This window comes from Bombina bombina, chromosome 1 (genome assembly GCF_027579735.1).
Source record: "Bombina bombina isolate aBomBom1 chromosome 1, aBomBom1.pri, whole genome shotgun sequence".
Classification (NCBI taxonomy): Eukaryota; Metazoa; Chordata; class Amphibia; order Anura; family Bombinatoridae; genus Bombina; species Bombina bombina.
The window spans coordinates 154035439-154052492 of NC_069499.1; the positions used below are offsets into that span (position 1 = coordinate 154035439).

General features: G+C 37.6%; 1 protein-coding gene across 1 annotated transcript in view; it reads left to right on the forward strand.

Annotated features, from left to right (window-relative positions):
• Positions 1 to 17054, forward strand: part of MIS18BP1 (MIS18 binding protein 1) — a 399326-nt gene that overhangs the window by 344944 nt on the left and 37328 nt on the right. The window contains exons 13-16 of the mRNA XM_053697673.1: positions 1395 to 1534; positions 2058 to 2203; positions 16273 to 16360; positions 16929 to 16983. Coding sequence (XP_053553648.1) covers positions 1395 to 1534; positions 2058 to 2203; positions 16273 to 16360; positions 16929 to 16983 — 429 coding nt within the window. The remainder of the gene's footprint in view (positions 1 to 1394; positions 1535 to 2057; positions 2204 to 16272; positions 16361 to 16928; positions 16984 to 17054) is intronic.

Sequence of the window (17054 nt, forward strand, 5' to 3'; positions counted from 1 at the left end):
CCTTGGCATCATGGTTAAAGCTTTTGATTCTTCAGGCTTTTTTGGAGTTGGGTCAGGACCCGCCTCAAAGAATTACAGCTCATTCTACTAGATCAGTCTCCACTTCATGGGCTTTTAAGAATGAAACTTCAGTTGATCAGATTTGCAAAGCAGCAACTTGGTGTTCTTTGCATACATTTACTAAATTTTACCGTTTTGATGTATTTGCTTCTTCGGAAGCAGTTTTTGGTAGAAAAGTTCTTCAGGCAGCCATTTCAGTTTGATTCCTCTGCTTATGTTTGAGTTTTTTTCTTTTCATTATGAGAATAAAAACTTATATTTTGGGTTGTGGATTTATTTTTTTCAGTGAAAAATGGCTATTATTTTATCCCTCCCTCTCTAGTGACTCTTCTGTGGAGTTCCACATCTTGGGTATTACTATCCCATACGTCACTAGCTCATGGACTCTTGCCAATTACATGAAAGAAAACATAATTTATGTAAGAACTTACCTGATAAATTAATTTCTTTCATATTGGCAAGAGTCCATGAGACCCACCCTTTTTATGGTGGTTATTTTTTTTTTAAAGCACAATTAATTCCAAATTCCTTTGTTGATGCTTTTTACGCCTTTATTTATCACCCCACTACTTGGCTATTCATTAAACTGAATTGTGGGTGTGGTGAGGGTTGTATTTATAGGCATTTTGAGGTTTGGAAAACTTTGCCCCTCCTGGTAGGATTGTATATCCCATACGTCACTAGCACATGAACTCTTGCCAATATGAAAGATTAAGATTAAATTAATTTATCAGGTAAGTTCTTACATAAGTTATGTTTTTTAATTATTTAAATCTTCCATTTTCATTAAAGGGACATTAATCACTTGGGGATGATAGTATAAAATGATATAGTATATATAAAAAAAAAACTCTGCAACATACTTTTGTTATTTATTTTGTACCCTTTTCCTGTAATTCCATTCTAAAATTGTGAACATTTCAGTTCCTGTTAGAAGTGGAAGTGCAGAACACTGTTATATTCCACACAGTCATTGGCTGCACACTCCAGTGATCTATTTATAACTCACTCTAATTGATCACAGCAGATAAAGTAACCTAAGTTACAACATGGCAGCTCACATTGTTTTATAGACACTAAAACTTTACACTTATTTTGTCAATATTTAAACAGCTAACGAATTTTAAAAATACATCTACATGTTTTTCACAGACTAATCTTTTCTTTGAATACTTAATTATATCTAGCATTTATTTAGTGTTTATTGTCCCTTTCAGCAAACCAATGAGTTACAAATATGTTCGAAGTTTTATAAATGATATAAAATGATTGTTATAGATACATATTTGTGTGTTTTTAACTTACTATTTTTAAAAATAAATCTTATAATTCAGAAGAGAAGGTAGTAAAGATCACTGCTAAAGTAGGAACCCTGAAACGGAAACAGCAAATGAGAGAATTTTTGGAGCAACTCCCAAAGGACGACCATGATGATATATTCTCTGCAACACCCTTCCAGAACAAGAGAGTAAAAGTAAGTTAAGTTTCTATACAGTATCTTTTGACCTTAAAGTGATAGTATATCTGAGTGTTTAACAAACACTAGGACTTACCATCACTAAAAATAAAGTGGAGTTTAAGCAATCAGGGGGTCCGGCGCCCATGGCACAGCACTCTTCTACCAATGAGGTGATGCTTGTATCTCTAAACCAATAGCCATGCGAACAGAACACTGTCAGCTGACACACACAGCTATTGGTTTAGAGGTGCAAGCGTCACCTGATTGAAGGAGAGCGCTTTGCAGTTGGGGCCGGCCGGAGCCGATGGATTTAGCAATGTGCAGCAGCACAGACAGGGTGTGGTTAGCACCATTTTTTAAATAACCTGATCATTAAACTCGACTTTATTTTTAGTGATGGTAAATCCTAGCGTTTGTTAAACTCTCAGATTTACCATCACTTAAAGCATCCAGCTGATGCTGAGATAACAAATACAGCTTGGTCTTGCACATCATTCACATATAATGTTCACAAGTCTTAACAACTACCTTCTCATAGCTTCCTTCATGGAGAGCAAACAATGAAGATGATGTCTTTATGCTGGAGAATGCTGATCCAACTACTCCTTCATCAACTATATTTCCCCTTGATAAGACACCACAATGTGAACACATCAGTCCCGGCATGTTGGGATCTATAAACAGGTCAGTTTAGTAAAACATTCAAATGTTTTACAGAATAAGATAACGTATTATGATAATTACATATGTCAATATAATCTAAATATCAGTGTTTTTAACAGCAGATGCTTAAAGGGATACTAATCACAAATATTTTATTGTATGATTCGGATAGAGCATGCAATTTTAAGCAAGTTCCTAATTTACGCCTTTTAACAATTTTTCTATATTCTCTTGGTATCTTTATTTGAAAAAGTATGAATGTAAGCTTACGAGCTGTCCAATCTTTGGTTCAGAACCTGGGTAGCGCTTGCTGATTGGTGGCTAAATGTAGAGGAGCGTTAGGAGTAAATTGAAGAGATTACCAGTAAGAACTCTTATTTAGAAGAAAAAAATAAAATCATGAATAAAAGCGGGTTTGGATTTATATAATAGTTACACTGATATCTTCCATAACAATCAAGTTTACCATCACAAACTTTTCTTTTTTTCTTTTTTTTTTTGTACAAATTTCCATTTAACCAACTTATTTGTTTTTTTGAACAGTTTATGTAATATTTATAAATAGAAAATGCAATGTATTTTACTCCCCCCACCCGTTAATATAATGTCACCCAGCTGGAAACATTTTCTGTGGAGAACACTGTTTGATTGTTTAATGGATTCTTTTTTTCTTTATTTTTCTTTCTAATGACACGATGAGTCCACGGATCATCTAATTACTAATGGGAATATCACTCCTGCCCAGCAGGAGGCGGCACAGCAAAGCTGTTAAATATCACCTCCCTTCCCTCCAACCCCAGTCATTCTCTTTGCCTACGTTAGAGCAAGGAAGTGGTAAAGTTAGGTGTTAGTAAAAGATTCTTCAAGTAAGAGTTTATTATTTTTTAAGTAGTACAATATTGTGCTGCTTTGTTCTGGGGTGTAGCCGTAGTCCATATCAGTCTCTTCAGTAGAGCAGTGGTGGCTTTAGAGCAATGGGAACTTGTGGGACATAATTCTCACTGCACCACCCATGTAGTTTATGCTGCCCTTACTCTGAAAGCCTGAGTAAGATTACTCAGTCTTTATCTCTTTTTCCACAGGTCCATGTGAGGGAGAGGACCTCTCAAACCTGGTGAGCTGCCTTGCTGTCTGGCAGATTTATGAGGTAAGTGCTAACTTAAAGTTTGGGCACTTTATTTACAAAGAATGGGACACATAAATTCTCCTATAGATAGAGGGGACTTATGTAGACAGACAGTTTGTTATGCAGGCACTGGGGCTGAGGAGAAATTAGGCTCAGGTTTCTCGGTGGTTTTCACTGCTCCCGGCGGTTTAACTTTAGAACAAAAATGCCAACCGGGAGATTCCTTTTTTGAGACGCCCACGATGAGCGGAGCTGTGGGAGGCAGAAATTTGTGTTGCGCGCTACTTTTCCCTTACTTCCTGTGACGGGGGGGAAAGAGAGTACAGTCTCAGTCAAGACTGCGCATGTTTGTCTAAGGACATGCGTTTCTAGGACTGGAGAGCGGGTTCAACATAACTACTGCCGAGTTCCGGATCTTCTACTAAGGGGATTGTTAAAGAGCCGGTGTCAGCAGGGCAGGTAGGCACCTCAGCAAAGTTAAGCTGAGGTGTAGAGGTGTTTTGCAATATTTTTAGTCCTCTTTGCATAGAAAAATTAAGAGAGTAAAAAAGTTATGGTTTAAAATTTATTGACAGTAAAAAAATATATTAAAAAATGTAGACCTTTTATTTGATAATTTAATCCATTGTGAGTCAGAATGGACCAAGAGGTCCTGCAAAATGTCAATTGTTCTTTGTTTTGATGCCAATGTGGAACCACCAATCCCTTTCTTTTCTTCATGTATTGAGAGAACTTTGAATTATAGGGATAGACTTTTTTTCTGAGCCAAAATTTTCTAAGGCGGATGCTGTTCAAGAGTCTAATTTTACCGCCCACACATGCAGTGCCCTGTGTTTCCTCTCTTAATTCTCCTGGAGTTACGTTGCAAGACATCACTTCCCTCATGTCTTCTGCAGTCTCTGATGCATTGTCTGCTTTTCCCATGTTGCAGGGAAAAGTGTAAGAGGAAGAATAAACATTCAGTAAACGAGGTTACTGACGTAGTAGTTACTATTTCAAATGCCCCCTCTCAGAAGCCTGAGGTGGGAGGATACCTTGGTAGCATCTGAGGGTGAAATCTCAGATTCTGACAGAAGGAGGTTTTAGCTACATTGGACGACAGCGACACCATGGTCGTAGTTAATCCTAAAAAATCCAGTAAGCTAAACAAATATTTTGATGTACCTTCCTTAGTGGAGGTTTTTCCTGTACCAGATCGAGCTACTGAGCTCATTGCTAAGGAATGGGAGAGACCGGGTATCCCTTTTTCTCCATCCCCTATATTTAATAAGATGTTTTCTATAGCGGACTCTATCAAGGAGTTTTGGCAAACAGTACCCAAGGTGGAAGGAGCAATTTCCACTCTAGCCAAGATCACTACTATCCCCATAGAGGATAGTTGTGCCTTTAAGGATCCTATGGCCAAAAAATTGGAGGGGTTACTCAAAAAGATGTATGTACACCAGGGTATGTATGTAAACCACCTGCAGTGTGCATTGCTACCGTCACTAGTGCGGCGGCATACTGGTTTGATGCGTTGTCTGATTCTATTAGGACAGACACTCCCCATGAAGAGATCCAGGATAGGATCAAGGCTCTTAAGTTGGCCAATTCCTTTATTACGGATGCTTCCCTTCAGGTTATTAAACTGGGAGCAAAGATTTCGGGTTTTGCTTTTGGCGATTCCTTACAAGGGAAAGACCTTGTTTGTACCGGGTTTGACGGAAATAATTTCTGACATTACGGGAGGAAAGGACCATTTCCTCCCTCAGGATAAGAGAAAAAAACAAAAGGGACGTCAGAGTAATTTTCGTTCCTTTCAAAATTTCAGGGGGAATCCTTCCACTTCCTCTTCCAAGCAGGAACAGTCCAAACCCTCCTGGAGACCCAATCAGTCTTGGAACAACGGAAAACAATCCAAAAAGCCTGCTATTGAATCAAAAACAGCATGAAGGACCTGCCCCCCAATCCGGGACTGGATCTTGTAGGGGGCAGACTTTCCTTCTTCACTCAGGCTTGGGTTCGGGATGTTCAGGATCCCTGGGCGGTGGACATCGTGTCCCAGGGATACAAACTAGAGTTCAAGAACTTTCCTCCCAGGGCAGCTTTCTACTTTCAAAATTATCTGTAGACCAGACAAAAAGAGAGGCGTTCTTACACTGTGTACGGTACCTCTCCAACCTGGGAGTGATAGTTCCTGATCCGATGCAGGAATGGGGTCTGGGGTTCTATTCCAATCTGTTCGTGGTTTCCAAAAAGGAGGGAACCTTCAGACCAATTTTAGACCTCAAGAGTCTAAACTAATTTCTCAGAGTACCGTCCTTCAAGATGGAAACTATTCGTTCCATCCTTCCTTTGATCCAAGAGGGTCAATTTATGACAACCGTAGATTTAAAGGACGCGTACCTGCATGTTCCTATCCACAGGGACCATTGCAAGTTTCTAAGGTTTGCATTTCTAGACAAACACTCCCAGTTCATGGCTCTTCCATTCGGCCTTGCCACAGCTCACAGAATTTTCTCTAAGGTTCTGGGATCCCTGTTGACGGTGCTCCGAATGGAAGGGCATTACAGTGGCACCTTATCTGGACGACATCCTGGTCCAGGCACCATCCTTTCAACTAGCAAGATCCCACACGAAAATGTTATCTTTCCTGCGATCTCACGGATGGAAGGTAAATTTGGAAAAGAGCTCCTTAGTTCCAAATACAAGGGTAATCTTCTTGGGAACCATAATAGATTCCTTATCAATGAAGATTTTTTTTAGTGGCTCAGTGCATGGAGGTAATCGGTCTGATGGTAGCAGCAATGGACATCATCCCATTCGCCCATTTCCACCTCAGACCTCTGCAGTTAAACATGCTCATTCAGTGGAATGGAGATTATGCTGACCTGTCTCCGCGAATACAGCTGGAGCAGGAGACAAGGGATTCTCTTCTGTGGTGGTTGTCTCAGGATCATCTCTCCCAGGGAACCTGCTTTCGCAGACCCTCTTGGGTGATTGTGACAACAGACGCCAGCCTTCGGGGATGGGGAGCAGTCTGGGGCTCTGTAAAGGCTCAGTCAGAGTCTGTTCTGCCCTGCCCATAAACATTCTGGAGCTGAGAGCAATCTTCAATGCTCTTCTGGCCTGGCTCCAGTTAGCCTCTGCCCGGTTTATCAGGTTCCATTTGGACAACATAACTTCAGTGGCTTACATCAACCATCAGGGAGGAACACAGAGTTCCTTAGTCATGACAGAGGTTGCCCGGATAATTAGGTGGGCGGAGACCCACAATTGCTGTCTATCGGCGATACACATCCCAGAGGTGGACAACTGGGAGGCGGACTTCCTGAGCAGACAGACCTTTTACCAAGGGGAGTGGGAAGTGTTTTCCAGCCTGATTCTCAAATGGCGTCGGCCGGAATCGGATCTCATGGCATCTCGGCAGAATGCCAAGCTTCCGAGGTACGGATCGAGGTCAAGGGACCCTCAGGCTGTACCGATAGACGCCCTGACGGTACCTTGGAATTTCAGTCTTGCATTCTACCTCGGGTCATTGCTAGAATCAAGCAGGGGAGGGCGTCGGTGATCCTCATTGCACCGGCATGGCCTTGCAGGATTTGGTATGCAGATCTGTTGGACATGTCATCGCTTCCAGCTTGGAGACTTCCTTTGAGGAAGGACCTTCTACTTCAAGGGCCCTTCCTTCATCCAAATCTAGTTTCTCTGAAGCTGACTGCTTGGAGATTTAATGCTTAATCTTATCCAAGCTGAGTTTTTCGGAATCGGTCATAGAGACCATGATTCAGGCTCGTAAACCTGTGACTAGAAAGATTTACCACAAAATATGGCGTAAATATATATGTTGGTGTGAATCCAGGGGCTACTCTTGGAGTAGAGTTAGAATTCTGTCCTGTCTCCAAGAAGGTTTGGAGAAGGGATTATCGGCAAGTTCCGTAAAGTGTCAAATATCTGCATTGTCTATATTGTTACATAAACGTCTGGCGGACGTACCAGACTTGCAATCGTTTTGTCAGGCCTTGGTCAGGATAAGGCCTGTGTTCAAACCAGTTACTCCTCCCTGGAGTCTTAATTTAGTTATTAAAGTTCTTCAAGGGGCTCTGTTTGAGGCTATGCATTCCTTGGATATTAAGTTGTTATCTTGGAAAGTTTTGTTTCTTGTTGCTATTTCATCTGCTCGTAGAGTGTCAGAGCTCTCGGCATTACAGTATATTTTTCATTCGGATAAGGTAGTTTTACATACCAAATTAGGTTTTCTCCCTAAAGTAGTTTCTGACTGAAACATTAATCAGGAGATTGTTGTTCCTTCTTTGTGTCCTAATCCTCCTCAGAAGGAACGGCTTCTGCACAATCTAGACGTGGTACGTGCACTAAAATTTTATTTACAGGCGACTAAGGATTTTCGTCAGTCTTCTGCCTTGTTTGTGGTTTTCTCTGGAAAACGTAAGGTACAGAAAGCTACGGCTACTTATCTTTCTTTGTGGCTGAAGAATATCATACGTTTTGCCTATGAAACTGCTGGACAGCAACCTCCAGAGAGAGTTACGGCTCATTCCACAAGGGCTGTTGCTTCCTCATGGGCATTCAAAAAATGAAGCTTCTGTGGAACATATTTGCAAGACTGCAACTTGGTCCTCTCTTCACACTTTTCAAAATTCTATAAATTTGACACTTTTGCCTCAGCTGAGGCCGCTTTTGGGAGAAAGGTTCTTCGAGTAGTGGTGCCTTCCGCTTAGGTTCCCTCCCTTATCATCTGTGTACTCTAGCTTGGGTATTGATTCCTATTAGTAATTAGATGATCCGTGGACTCATCGTGTCAATAGAAAGAAAACAAAATTTATTCTTACCTGATAAATTTATTTATTTCTTGACACGGTGAGTCCACGGCCCGCCCTGTTTTTTAGACAGTTTGTTGGTATGTTATAACTTCAGACACCTCTGCACCTTGTTGCTTCCTTTCTCTCCTTTACTTTGGTCGAATTACTAGGGTTGGAGGGAAGGGAGGTGATATTTAACAGCTTTGCTGTGGTGCTCTTTGCTGCCTCCTGCTGGGCAGGAGTGATATTCCCATTAGTAATTAGATGATCTGTGGACTCATTGTGTCAAGAAAGAAATCAATTTATCAGGTAAGCATACATTTTATTTTGTTTTTTTATTTTAACTGCGGCCAGCCAGTGGTGTTTTTATGCTGTGCACTTGTCTGAAATCACAGGTTCATTTTTTAAGCTAAGCTTTAGATTACAAAAGAAAAACAAACTAACATTTAATTTTAATCTCCATCTTCTGAGGGTTGTTTTATTAGTGAGTTAGTATGGATAGTTAGTTATTATTTAGGTGATGAAATATTAGTATATTTGTTACAATGTAGTATTTAAAAATTCTACATTTTATTCAAACTGCTCAAAACTTCAAGCAAGTGTGTGAAACACTAAAAAAGGTTATTAATCACTTTGGAGCTGCATTATAAATGTATTAAAGGGACAGTCTAGCCCAATTTAAACTCTTATGATTCAGATAGAGCATAGTATCATACAATTTTAAACAACTTTCTGATTTTGCAGTTACCTTGCTATTCTTTTTTAAAAGCTAAACCTAGCTAGGCTCTTGTGCTTATTTTTAAAGGGATAGTAAACACCAAAAATGTTATTGTTTAAATGTATATCATCACTTTTTCTTTCATGTAATTAGCAAGAGTCCATGAGCTAGTGACGTATGGGATATACATTCGTACCAGGAGGGGCAAAGTTTCCCAAACCTTAAAATGCCTATAAATGCACCCCTCACCACACCCACAATTCAGTTTTACAAACTTTGCCTCCCGTGGAGGTGGTGAATTAAGTTTGTGCTAGATTCTACGTTGATATGCGCTTCGCAGCAGGCTGGAGCCCGGTTTTCCTCTCAGAGTGCAGTGAATGTTAGAGGGATGTGAAGAGAGTATTGCCTATTTGAATACCATGGTCTCCTTCTACGGGATCTATTTCATAGGTTCTCTGTTATCGGTCGTAGAGATTCATCTCTTACCTCCCTTTTCAGATCGACGATATACTTTTATGTACCATTACCTCTACTGATTCTCGTTTCAGTACTGGTTTGGCTATCTACTATATGTAGATGAGTGTCCTGGGGTAAGTAAAATCTTATTTTTTGTGACACTCTATGCTATGGTTGGGCACTTTATATATAGTTCTAAATATATGTCTTTAAACTTATATTTGCCATGATTCAGGATAATCAGTATTCCTTTATAATTCAGACTGTCAGTTTCATTATTTGGGATAATGCATTTTAATTCAATTTATTTTTCATTACCTTGAAAATTCTCAATTGGCCATTTTCCCTGCGTGCTGTTAGGCTCGCGGGGGCAGAAAATGTTGCTTTTTATTGCGTCATTCTTGGCGCTGACTTTTTGGCGCAAAATATTTTGTCATTTCCGGCACCGTAGTTAACGCCGGAAGTTGTATTCTGTTACGTCATTTTTTGACGCATGTGTATTCAGACATTTTTTTCCCGCCAAAAAATGTGGGCGTCTGTTTCGGCGTCAGAGGATGTGGCGTCATACTTGGCGCCAAAGAATATGGGCGTTGTATTTAGCGCCAATAATGTGGGCGTCATTTTTGGCGCCAAAAAATGTGGTTTTTAAATCTCACTTTTTTATTGCTTCTGGTTTTTAGAAGCTTATTATTTTGCATTTCTTTTCCCATTCCTGAAACTGTCATTTAAGGAATTTGATAATTTTGCTTTAAAGATTGTTTTTTTCTATTACATATTGCAAGATTTCTCTGTTCCTGTTTCAAAATCGTTCTAAGGGATTCCCTTTGACTGAGGTTCAGTCCTACCAAAGCTAAGTTCATTTATTTTAAAAATGTTATGAATGTTTTTCTTTAGCTATGGTTTGTAATAAGTTATCATGATAAACTTTTACATGCAGAATCCGTTAGTATTTATGCTTTATATATTTGCTATTCTTTTTACATCTTATGTTCAAGAATTACGTAGAAGATTTATAAGAATATTTTTCTGATTCTAGTTTAAAGGCTTTGTCTGACATCGTGCCTTCTAATAAAAAATTTTAGGTCTTTTTCAAACTTCTTTTTTAATTATTGCAGTTTCAAATGACCAACTACATAATGATTTATCCTTCTCTGATGATGTTTTTTCTCATTTCAGAATTTTCTTCATCAGATATTGACACTATCAAATTCACTTTTTTATTTTTAAAGTACATTTGTTCTTTGTTGAAAAGGTGTTGATTATTTTGGATATTAAGGTAATTAGTTCTTTCCAGACTAACTAACATTTTATTTCTGCTTATTTATTCTTCTGTATTTTCAGAGATTATTTTCCAGTTCCTCATACTAGGGAATGGAATAGGCTGGGAATTTTCTTTTATTCCTTTCTTTAAAGGATTTAAATTATATTCTTTGCCGGCAATTCATTTCAATTTTGATGGTTCTCCAATTTAATGGGGCTATCTCTACTCCTGCTATTGTTTCTATAGCAAAATAGTATTTATTTTTCCTTTAGATGGTTGTATCCTATTTAAAGGGACACTGTACCCAAAAATTTTCTTTCGTGATTCAGATTGAGCATGAAATTTTAAGAAACTTTCTAATTTACTCCTATTATCAAATTTTCTTCTTTCTCTTGGTATCTTTATTTGAAATGCAAGAATGTAAGTTTAGATGCCGGCCCATTTTTGGTGAACAACCTGGGTTGTCCTTGCTGATTAGTGGATAAATTCATCCACCAATAAAAAAGTGCTGTCCAGAGTACTGAAACCAAAAAAAAACTTAGATGCCTTCTTATTCAAATAATGATATCAAGAGAACGAAGAAAAAATGATAATAGGAGTAAATTAGAAAGTTGCTTAAAATTGCATGCTCTTTCTGAATTACAAAAGAATTTTTTTGGGTATAGTGTCCCTTTAAGGAAAATTATTTTTCACCTGTGATTTATTTGAATGATGTTGCAATTGCTTCATTTATTCTGTTTACTTTAAATTCAAGTTTCAGATTATGTTTTATTTAGCATTGTTAAGGGACAAAGTCTTCTGCTCATTTGAGGTTCAGACTGGGTGCTGTTGCATTTGTCTTGTTGTCTTGCATTTGTTTATGCAAGTCTGGTGTTGACTGGTCCTTTAACTGGATTAACATGCTAATGATTTCATTTGTATCTTCATTTTATTGAATATTTTCACAAATGAGGTTTAATCTATGTCTTTAGCTGTTTTTAGCTAGAAGAATTTTGTGATTTCTAAAAATCCTTATTTCTTTTTTCCAAGATAATCAATTATTTGATTCATTTCTTAACTGTTACTCTGGGCTTCAAGATTGAGTTCTAAGAATAAAACTTTGAGCTATTTTTAGTTCGGTTGTTCTTACTCAGGAACAAAATTCTAAACTCTTATCCAAGTAACATGTTTTTAATTGGAAGTTTTTTGGTTCTATTCGGTCCAAATTTCTTAGATTTTGGTGTAGAATAAAATTTAGAGTTAAACCGTCTATGAGAAGTCTTTTTCTCTCTTTTATATTCCAGCTATTCCAGTAAGGCTAACATTTTCCTATATATTTTGGGTAATGTTGAAGTGCGGCTAATCACCTGTTGGGGCTCAAGCGCTGCTCAGATCTGGAATCTTCTGGGGTATTTATTCCTGTTCCATTTTTAGGAACTGGGTTTTGAGGTTTTTATTCAAAACTATTCATTGTTCCAAAGATAGAAAATCTTTTGGTATTTATATGGTCTATTCTGCCTTTTTTTGGTCAGTGATAGCATTATTTGTTTTCGTTAGATACAATAGATGCATATCTTCATTTTCTGTTTTCATTCAGATTATTTTTCATTTCTGAGACTACGGAATCTCATATGATTCAACTTTGTTTTTTCAAGACATGGTTAGAGGAGTTTTTTTATCAAAAGCTCTTGATTCCTCACACAAGGGTCACCTTTTTTAGGTTTCCAGATAGATTGTGTCACTGCCTTTGTCTCTAACAGACAAGTGACTTTTTTATTGGATTCTGTCTGTCGGTACCTTCAGTCTCTATTATTTTGAATAATGGTGCAGGGATTCTAGGATTTCACTTTTTAAATCTTCGAATTCTATGTTTATCTATCTTTGATTAGGTGGTTAAGATAACCATCATTTAGTTCTACAGGTCTCTCAACCTGGACCATGATCTCTATAGATGCGAGTCTTTTAGGTTGGGAGGCTGTCTGAGGTTCTCTGTCAGCACAAGGGGTTTGGAAATCTCAGGAGGCGAGATTACCATTTGATATTTTGGAACTCCGTGCATTCCCAGAGTTCTTCAGTTGGTTTCTTTTGAAGAAGAGACGTTTATTGTTTTTTTCAGACATTATCACATCTGTGGTGTATGTCATTCATCAGGGTGTGACTATCAGTCTTTAGACTGTGACGAAAGTATCTCGGATATTTGCTTAGGCTAAATCTAGCTCCTATCTAAAATTCTGGGGTCCTTTTTCCCAGGTATAGATGTTTGGGAAGCAGATTATCTCTGTTTATCAAGCTTTACATCCGGGAGAATGGTCTTTACCCAGATATGTTTTTCAATTTTTTGGATGTGTTGGCCTCTCGTCTTAACAAGGAACTTCCCAGGGGCCTATTTCAGGTCCGGGGATCCTCAGGCGGAAGTAGCGTATGCATTGACACTTCCTTGGAATTATCATTCTGTCTATATCCTCCGCCTCTAGTTCTTCCAAAATTCTAATGGAGCGTTCATTTGTTCTGTTGGTGGTTCCAGCATGGCCTCACAGGTTTTGGTATGCGGATCTCATTCGGATGGCCAGTTGCCAACCTTGGACATTTCCGTTAAGACCAGACTTTTTATCTCAAAGCCATTTTTCCATCAGGATCTCAAATCATTTAATTTGAAGGTATGGCGATTGAACGTTTGATTCTTAGTCATAGAGGTTTCTCTGACTCAGTGATTAATACTATGTTACAGGTTTGTAAATCTGTCTCTAGAAAGATTTATTATCGAGTTTGGAAGACTTTCATTTCTTGGTGTTCTTCTCATAAATTCTTTTGGCATTCTTTTAGAATTCCTAGAATTTTACAATTTTTCAGGTTGGTTTAGATAAGGTTTTGTTTGCAAGTTCTTTGAAAGGACAAATCTCTTCTCTTTCTGTTCTTTTTCACGGAAAGATTGCTATTCATTCTGATATTCATTGTTTTGTACAGGCTTTGGCTTGTATCAAACCTGTCATTAAGTCATTATCTCCTCCTTGGAGTCTCAATTTGGTACTGAGGGCTTTACAGGCTCCTCCGTTTGAACCTTTGCGTTCTCTGGACATTAAAATTACTTTCTTGGAAAGTATTGTTCCTTTTGGTTATCTCTTCTGCTAGAAGAGTTTCTGAGTTTTCTGCTCTTTCTTGTGGATCTCCTTTTCTGATTTTTCATCAGGGTAAGGCAGTGTTCCTTCCTGTTGTTCATTATTTTGTTCAGGCTTTGGTTCTTATCAAACCTGTCATTAAGCCAATTTCTCCTCCTTGGAGTTTTAATTTGGTTCTAAAGGCTTTACAGGCTCTTCTATTTGAGCATATGTTTTCTCTAGACATTATTTACTTTCATGGAAAGTATTGTTCTTTTTAGACATCTCTTCAGCGAGAACAATTTTTAATTATCTGTTCTTTCTTGTGAGTCTCCTTTTCTGATTTTTTCATCAGGATAAGGTGGTTTTTGCTATCCTCATTTCATTTCTTACCTAAAGTTGTGATTTCTATCAACATTAGGGAGGAATTATTGTCTTTTCCTAAGACTTCTTTGGTAAGATTCTTACTTTCTTTGGATATGGTAAGAGTTTTGAAATCTTATGTTGAAGCTATTCAGATTTCAGATAGTCTTCTAGTCTATTTGTTATCTTTTCTGGTGTTAGGAAGGTCAAAAGGCTTCTGCCATTTATTTGGCATCTTGCTTAAACTTTTGATTCATCATGCTTATTTGGAGTCGGCTGGATTCCCGCCTCGGAGGATTATGGCTCATTCTACTAGGTAAGTTTCTACTTCCTGGGTTTTTTAAGAATGAAGCTTCTGTTGATCAGATTTGCAAAGCAATGACTTTGTTTTCTTTGCATACTTTTACTATGTTCTACCATTTTGATGTTTTCTCTTCTTTAGAAGCAGTTTTGGTAGAATGGTACTTCAGGCAGCTGTTTCAGTTTGATTCTTCTGCTTATATTTTCAGTTTTTTTCATTATAAAATTGAAACCTTTTTGATTTGGGTAGTGGATTAATTTTTCAGCGGAATTGGCTGTCTTTTTTTTTTTTTTTATCCCTCCCTCTCTAGTGACTCTTGCGTGGAAGTTCCACATCTTGGGTATTTATTATCCCATACGTCACTAGCTCATGGACTCTTGCTAATTACATGAAAGAAAACATAATTTATGTAAGAACTTACCAGATAAATTCATTTCTTTCATATTAGCAAGAGTCCATGAGGCCCACCCTTTTTTGTGGTGGTTATGATTTTCTGTATAAAGCACAATTATTCCAATTCCTTATTTTTTTTTTATGCTTTCGCTCCTTTTTTTATCACCCCAGTTCTTGGCTATTCGTTAAACTGAATTGTGGGTGTGGTGAGGGGTGTATTTATAGGCATTTTAAGGTTTGGGAAACTTTGCCCCTCCTGGTAGGAATGTATATCCCATACGTCACTAGCTCATGGACTCTTGCTAATATGAAAGAAATGAATTTATCAGGTAAGTTCTTACATAAATTATGTTTTTTTTTACCATTCCCCAGTTTTGCATAACCAACACTGTTATAGAAATATACTTTTTACCTGTGTGATTACCTTGTATCTAAGCTTCTGCAGACTGTCTCCTTACCTCAGATCTTTTGACAGACATGCATTTCAGGCAATTACTGCTGACTCTTAAATAACTTAATGTGCGTTAGAACAATGTTATTTATATGAAACACATGGACTAATGCCCCCTAGCTGTGAAAAACTGTCAAATGCATTCAGATAAGAAGTGACCTTCAAGGGCTTAGAAATTAGCATATGAGCCTAACTAGGTTTAGCTTTCAGCTAAGAATACCAAGAGAAGAAAGCAAATTTGATGATAAAAGTAAATTAGAAAGTTGTTTAAAATTACATGCCCTATCTGAATCATAAAAGTTTAATTTGGACTTTACTATCCATTTAAGCCCTTAAAGGCCACCTCTTATCTCAGTGCATTTTGACAGTTCTTCATAGCTAGACAGCATTAGTTTATGTGGGCCATATAGATAATTGTGCTCACTCCCGTGGAGTTAGCACTGATTGGCTAAAATGCCAGTCTGTCAGAAGAACTGAAATAAGGGGGCAGTCTGCAGAGGCTAAAAAGTGTATTAATATAACTGTGTTGCTTATACAAAACTTGGTAATGGGTAATAAAGAGATTACTCTGGCGTATACCGTCTCTTTATTTTTGTGTATTAAAAACCTTTTTGTAATATACTTGCTTTTTTTTGTCATTTTTCCTGTACTTTAACTCTGAAAATTGTGAGCTTTCCAATTCCCCTGGGTTTCTATTAAGTAATGATCCCTGTCATATTGTTGCTTCATTATCCTAGATTTAAAATACAGGTCTCATCTTTATTCCTTTTATTCTCTGCTGAGGCCAGTTAGAAAGAGTTAAAAATTAGCTGATAAAGTAACTATATCACAAGATTTAAAGTCCATTTAGCATGTCTATATTCAACACAACAATTGTCTGCACACTTTAATGACATATCCGTTCCTAATTGTTCTCAACAGTAGAGATGAGATCAGAGAAACCTAGCAGCACCCTTTACTTTATAGAAACTAAAACGTCACACATATTAGCTATTTAAACTAATAAATATAATGTTAAAAAATAAATCTCAGGCTAATCTTTGATTTAAATACATCCTTATATCTAGCAGTTATTTTGTTTTCTTTTATTGTTTGTCACACATGTAAATTAACATTAAAATGATCATTTTATATTCTTCACTACACAGGACAAATAATGACAAATATGTGTATAGAATGCAGAAGAGCTCAAGAGGAGACAAGTTTATGACCTGGGGCAAAATCAAGAAAAGAACGGTAATATGCTTGCAATTATTTCAATGTTGAACTTTTGACTTGAACAATGTCCAAAGTAAAAAATTGTTAGTGGGGTGTTTTTTTTCTTCTTTTCTTTCCAATGGCATGGAGAGTCCACAAATTAATTAATTACTGTTGGGAATTCAACACCTGGCCACCAGGAGGAGGCAAAGACACCCCAGCCAAAGCATTAAGTATCCCTCCCATTTCCCATAAGTCATTATTTGCCTCTGTAACTTGGAGGTTGAGGAAGATGGCGCTCTGAAGAAAATTGGATTTAGGTCCTTTAATAGGTAGTTTCCCTGCAAGATAGGACTGGGGTTAATGCTGCATCCATGTAAAGAGTATAGGTAGATGTTAGCTTTTTAAACTATGCTTTTAAATGTAAACACCCCCAAGAAACAACAACCCACAAACAAACTGTTATAACCCAAAATGAGAGTTCTTAATTTTTTTACTACATATTAACAATAACTAATTCTTTCTTGTATTTCAGTTTTGAAAGTATGCGTGCATGTACATTTCAATGTGTGAATTTTTTCCTATTAATATATTTGTTTTACTTCAGAGTGGTGTTTCGTATGCAACTCCAATCTCTCGAAGAAGGGTCTCCTCAAATAAAGGTAGGCTCTGAAATGTCAGATCTGATGTTTGTACCCTTTGAGATATCCTTTTTATTTTCTACACCATGTCT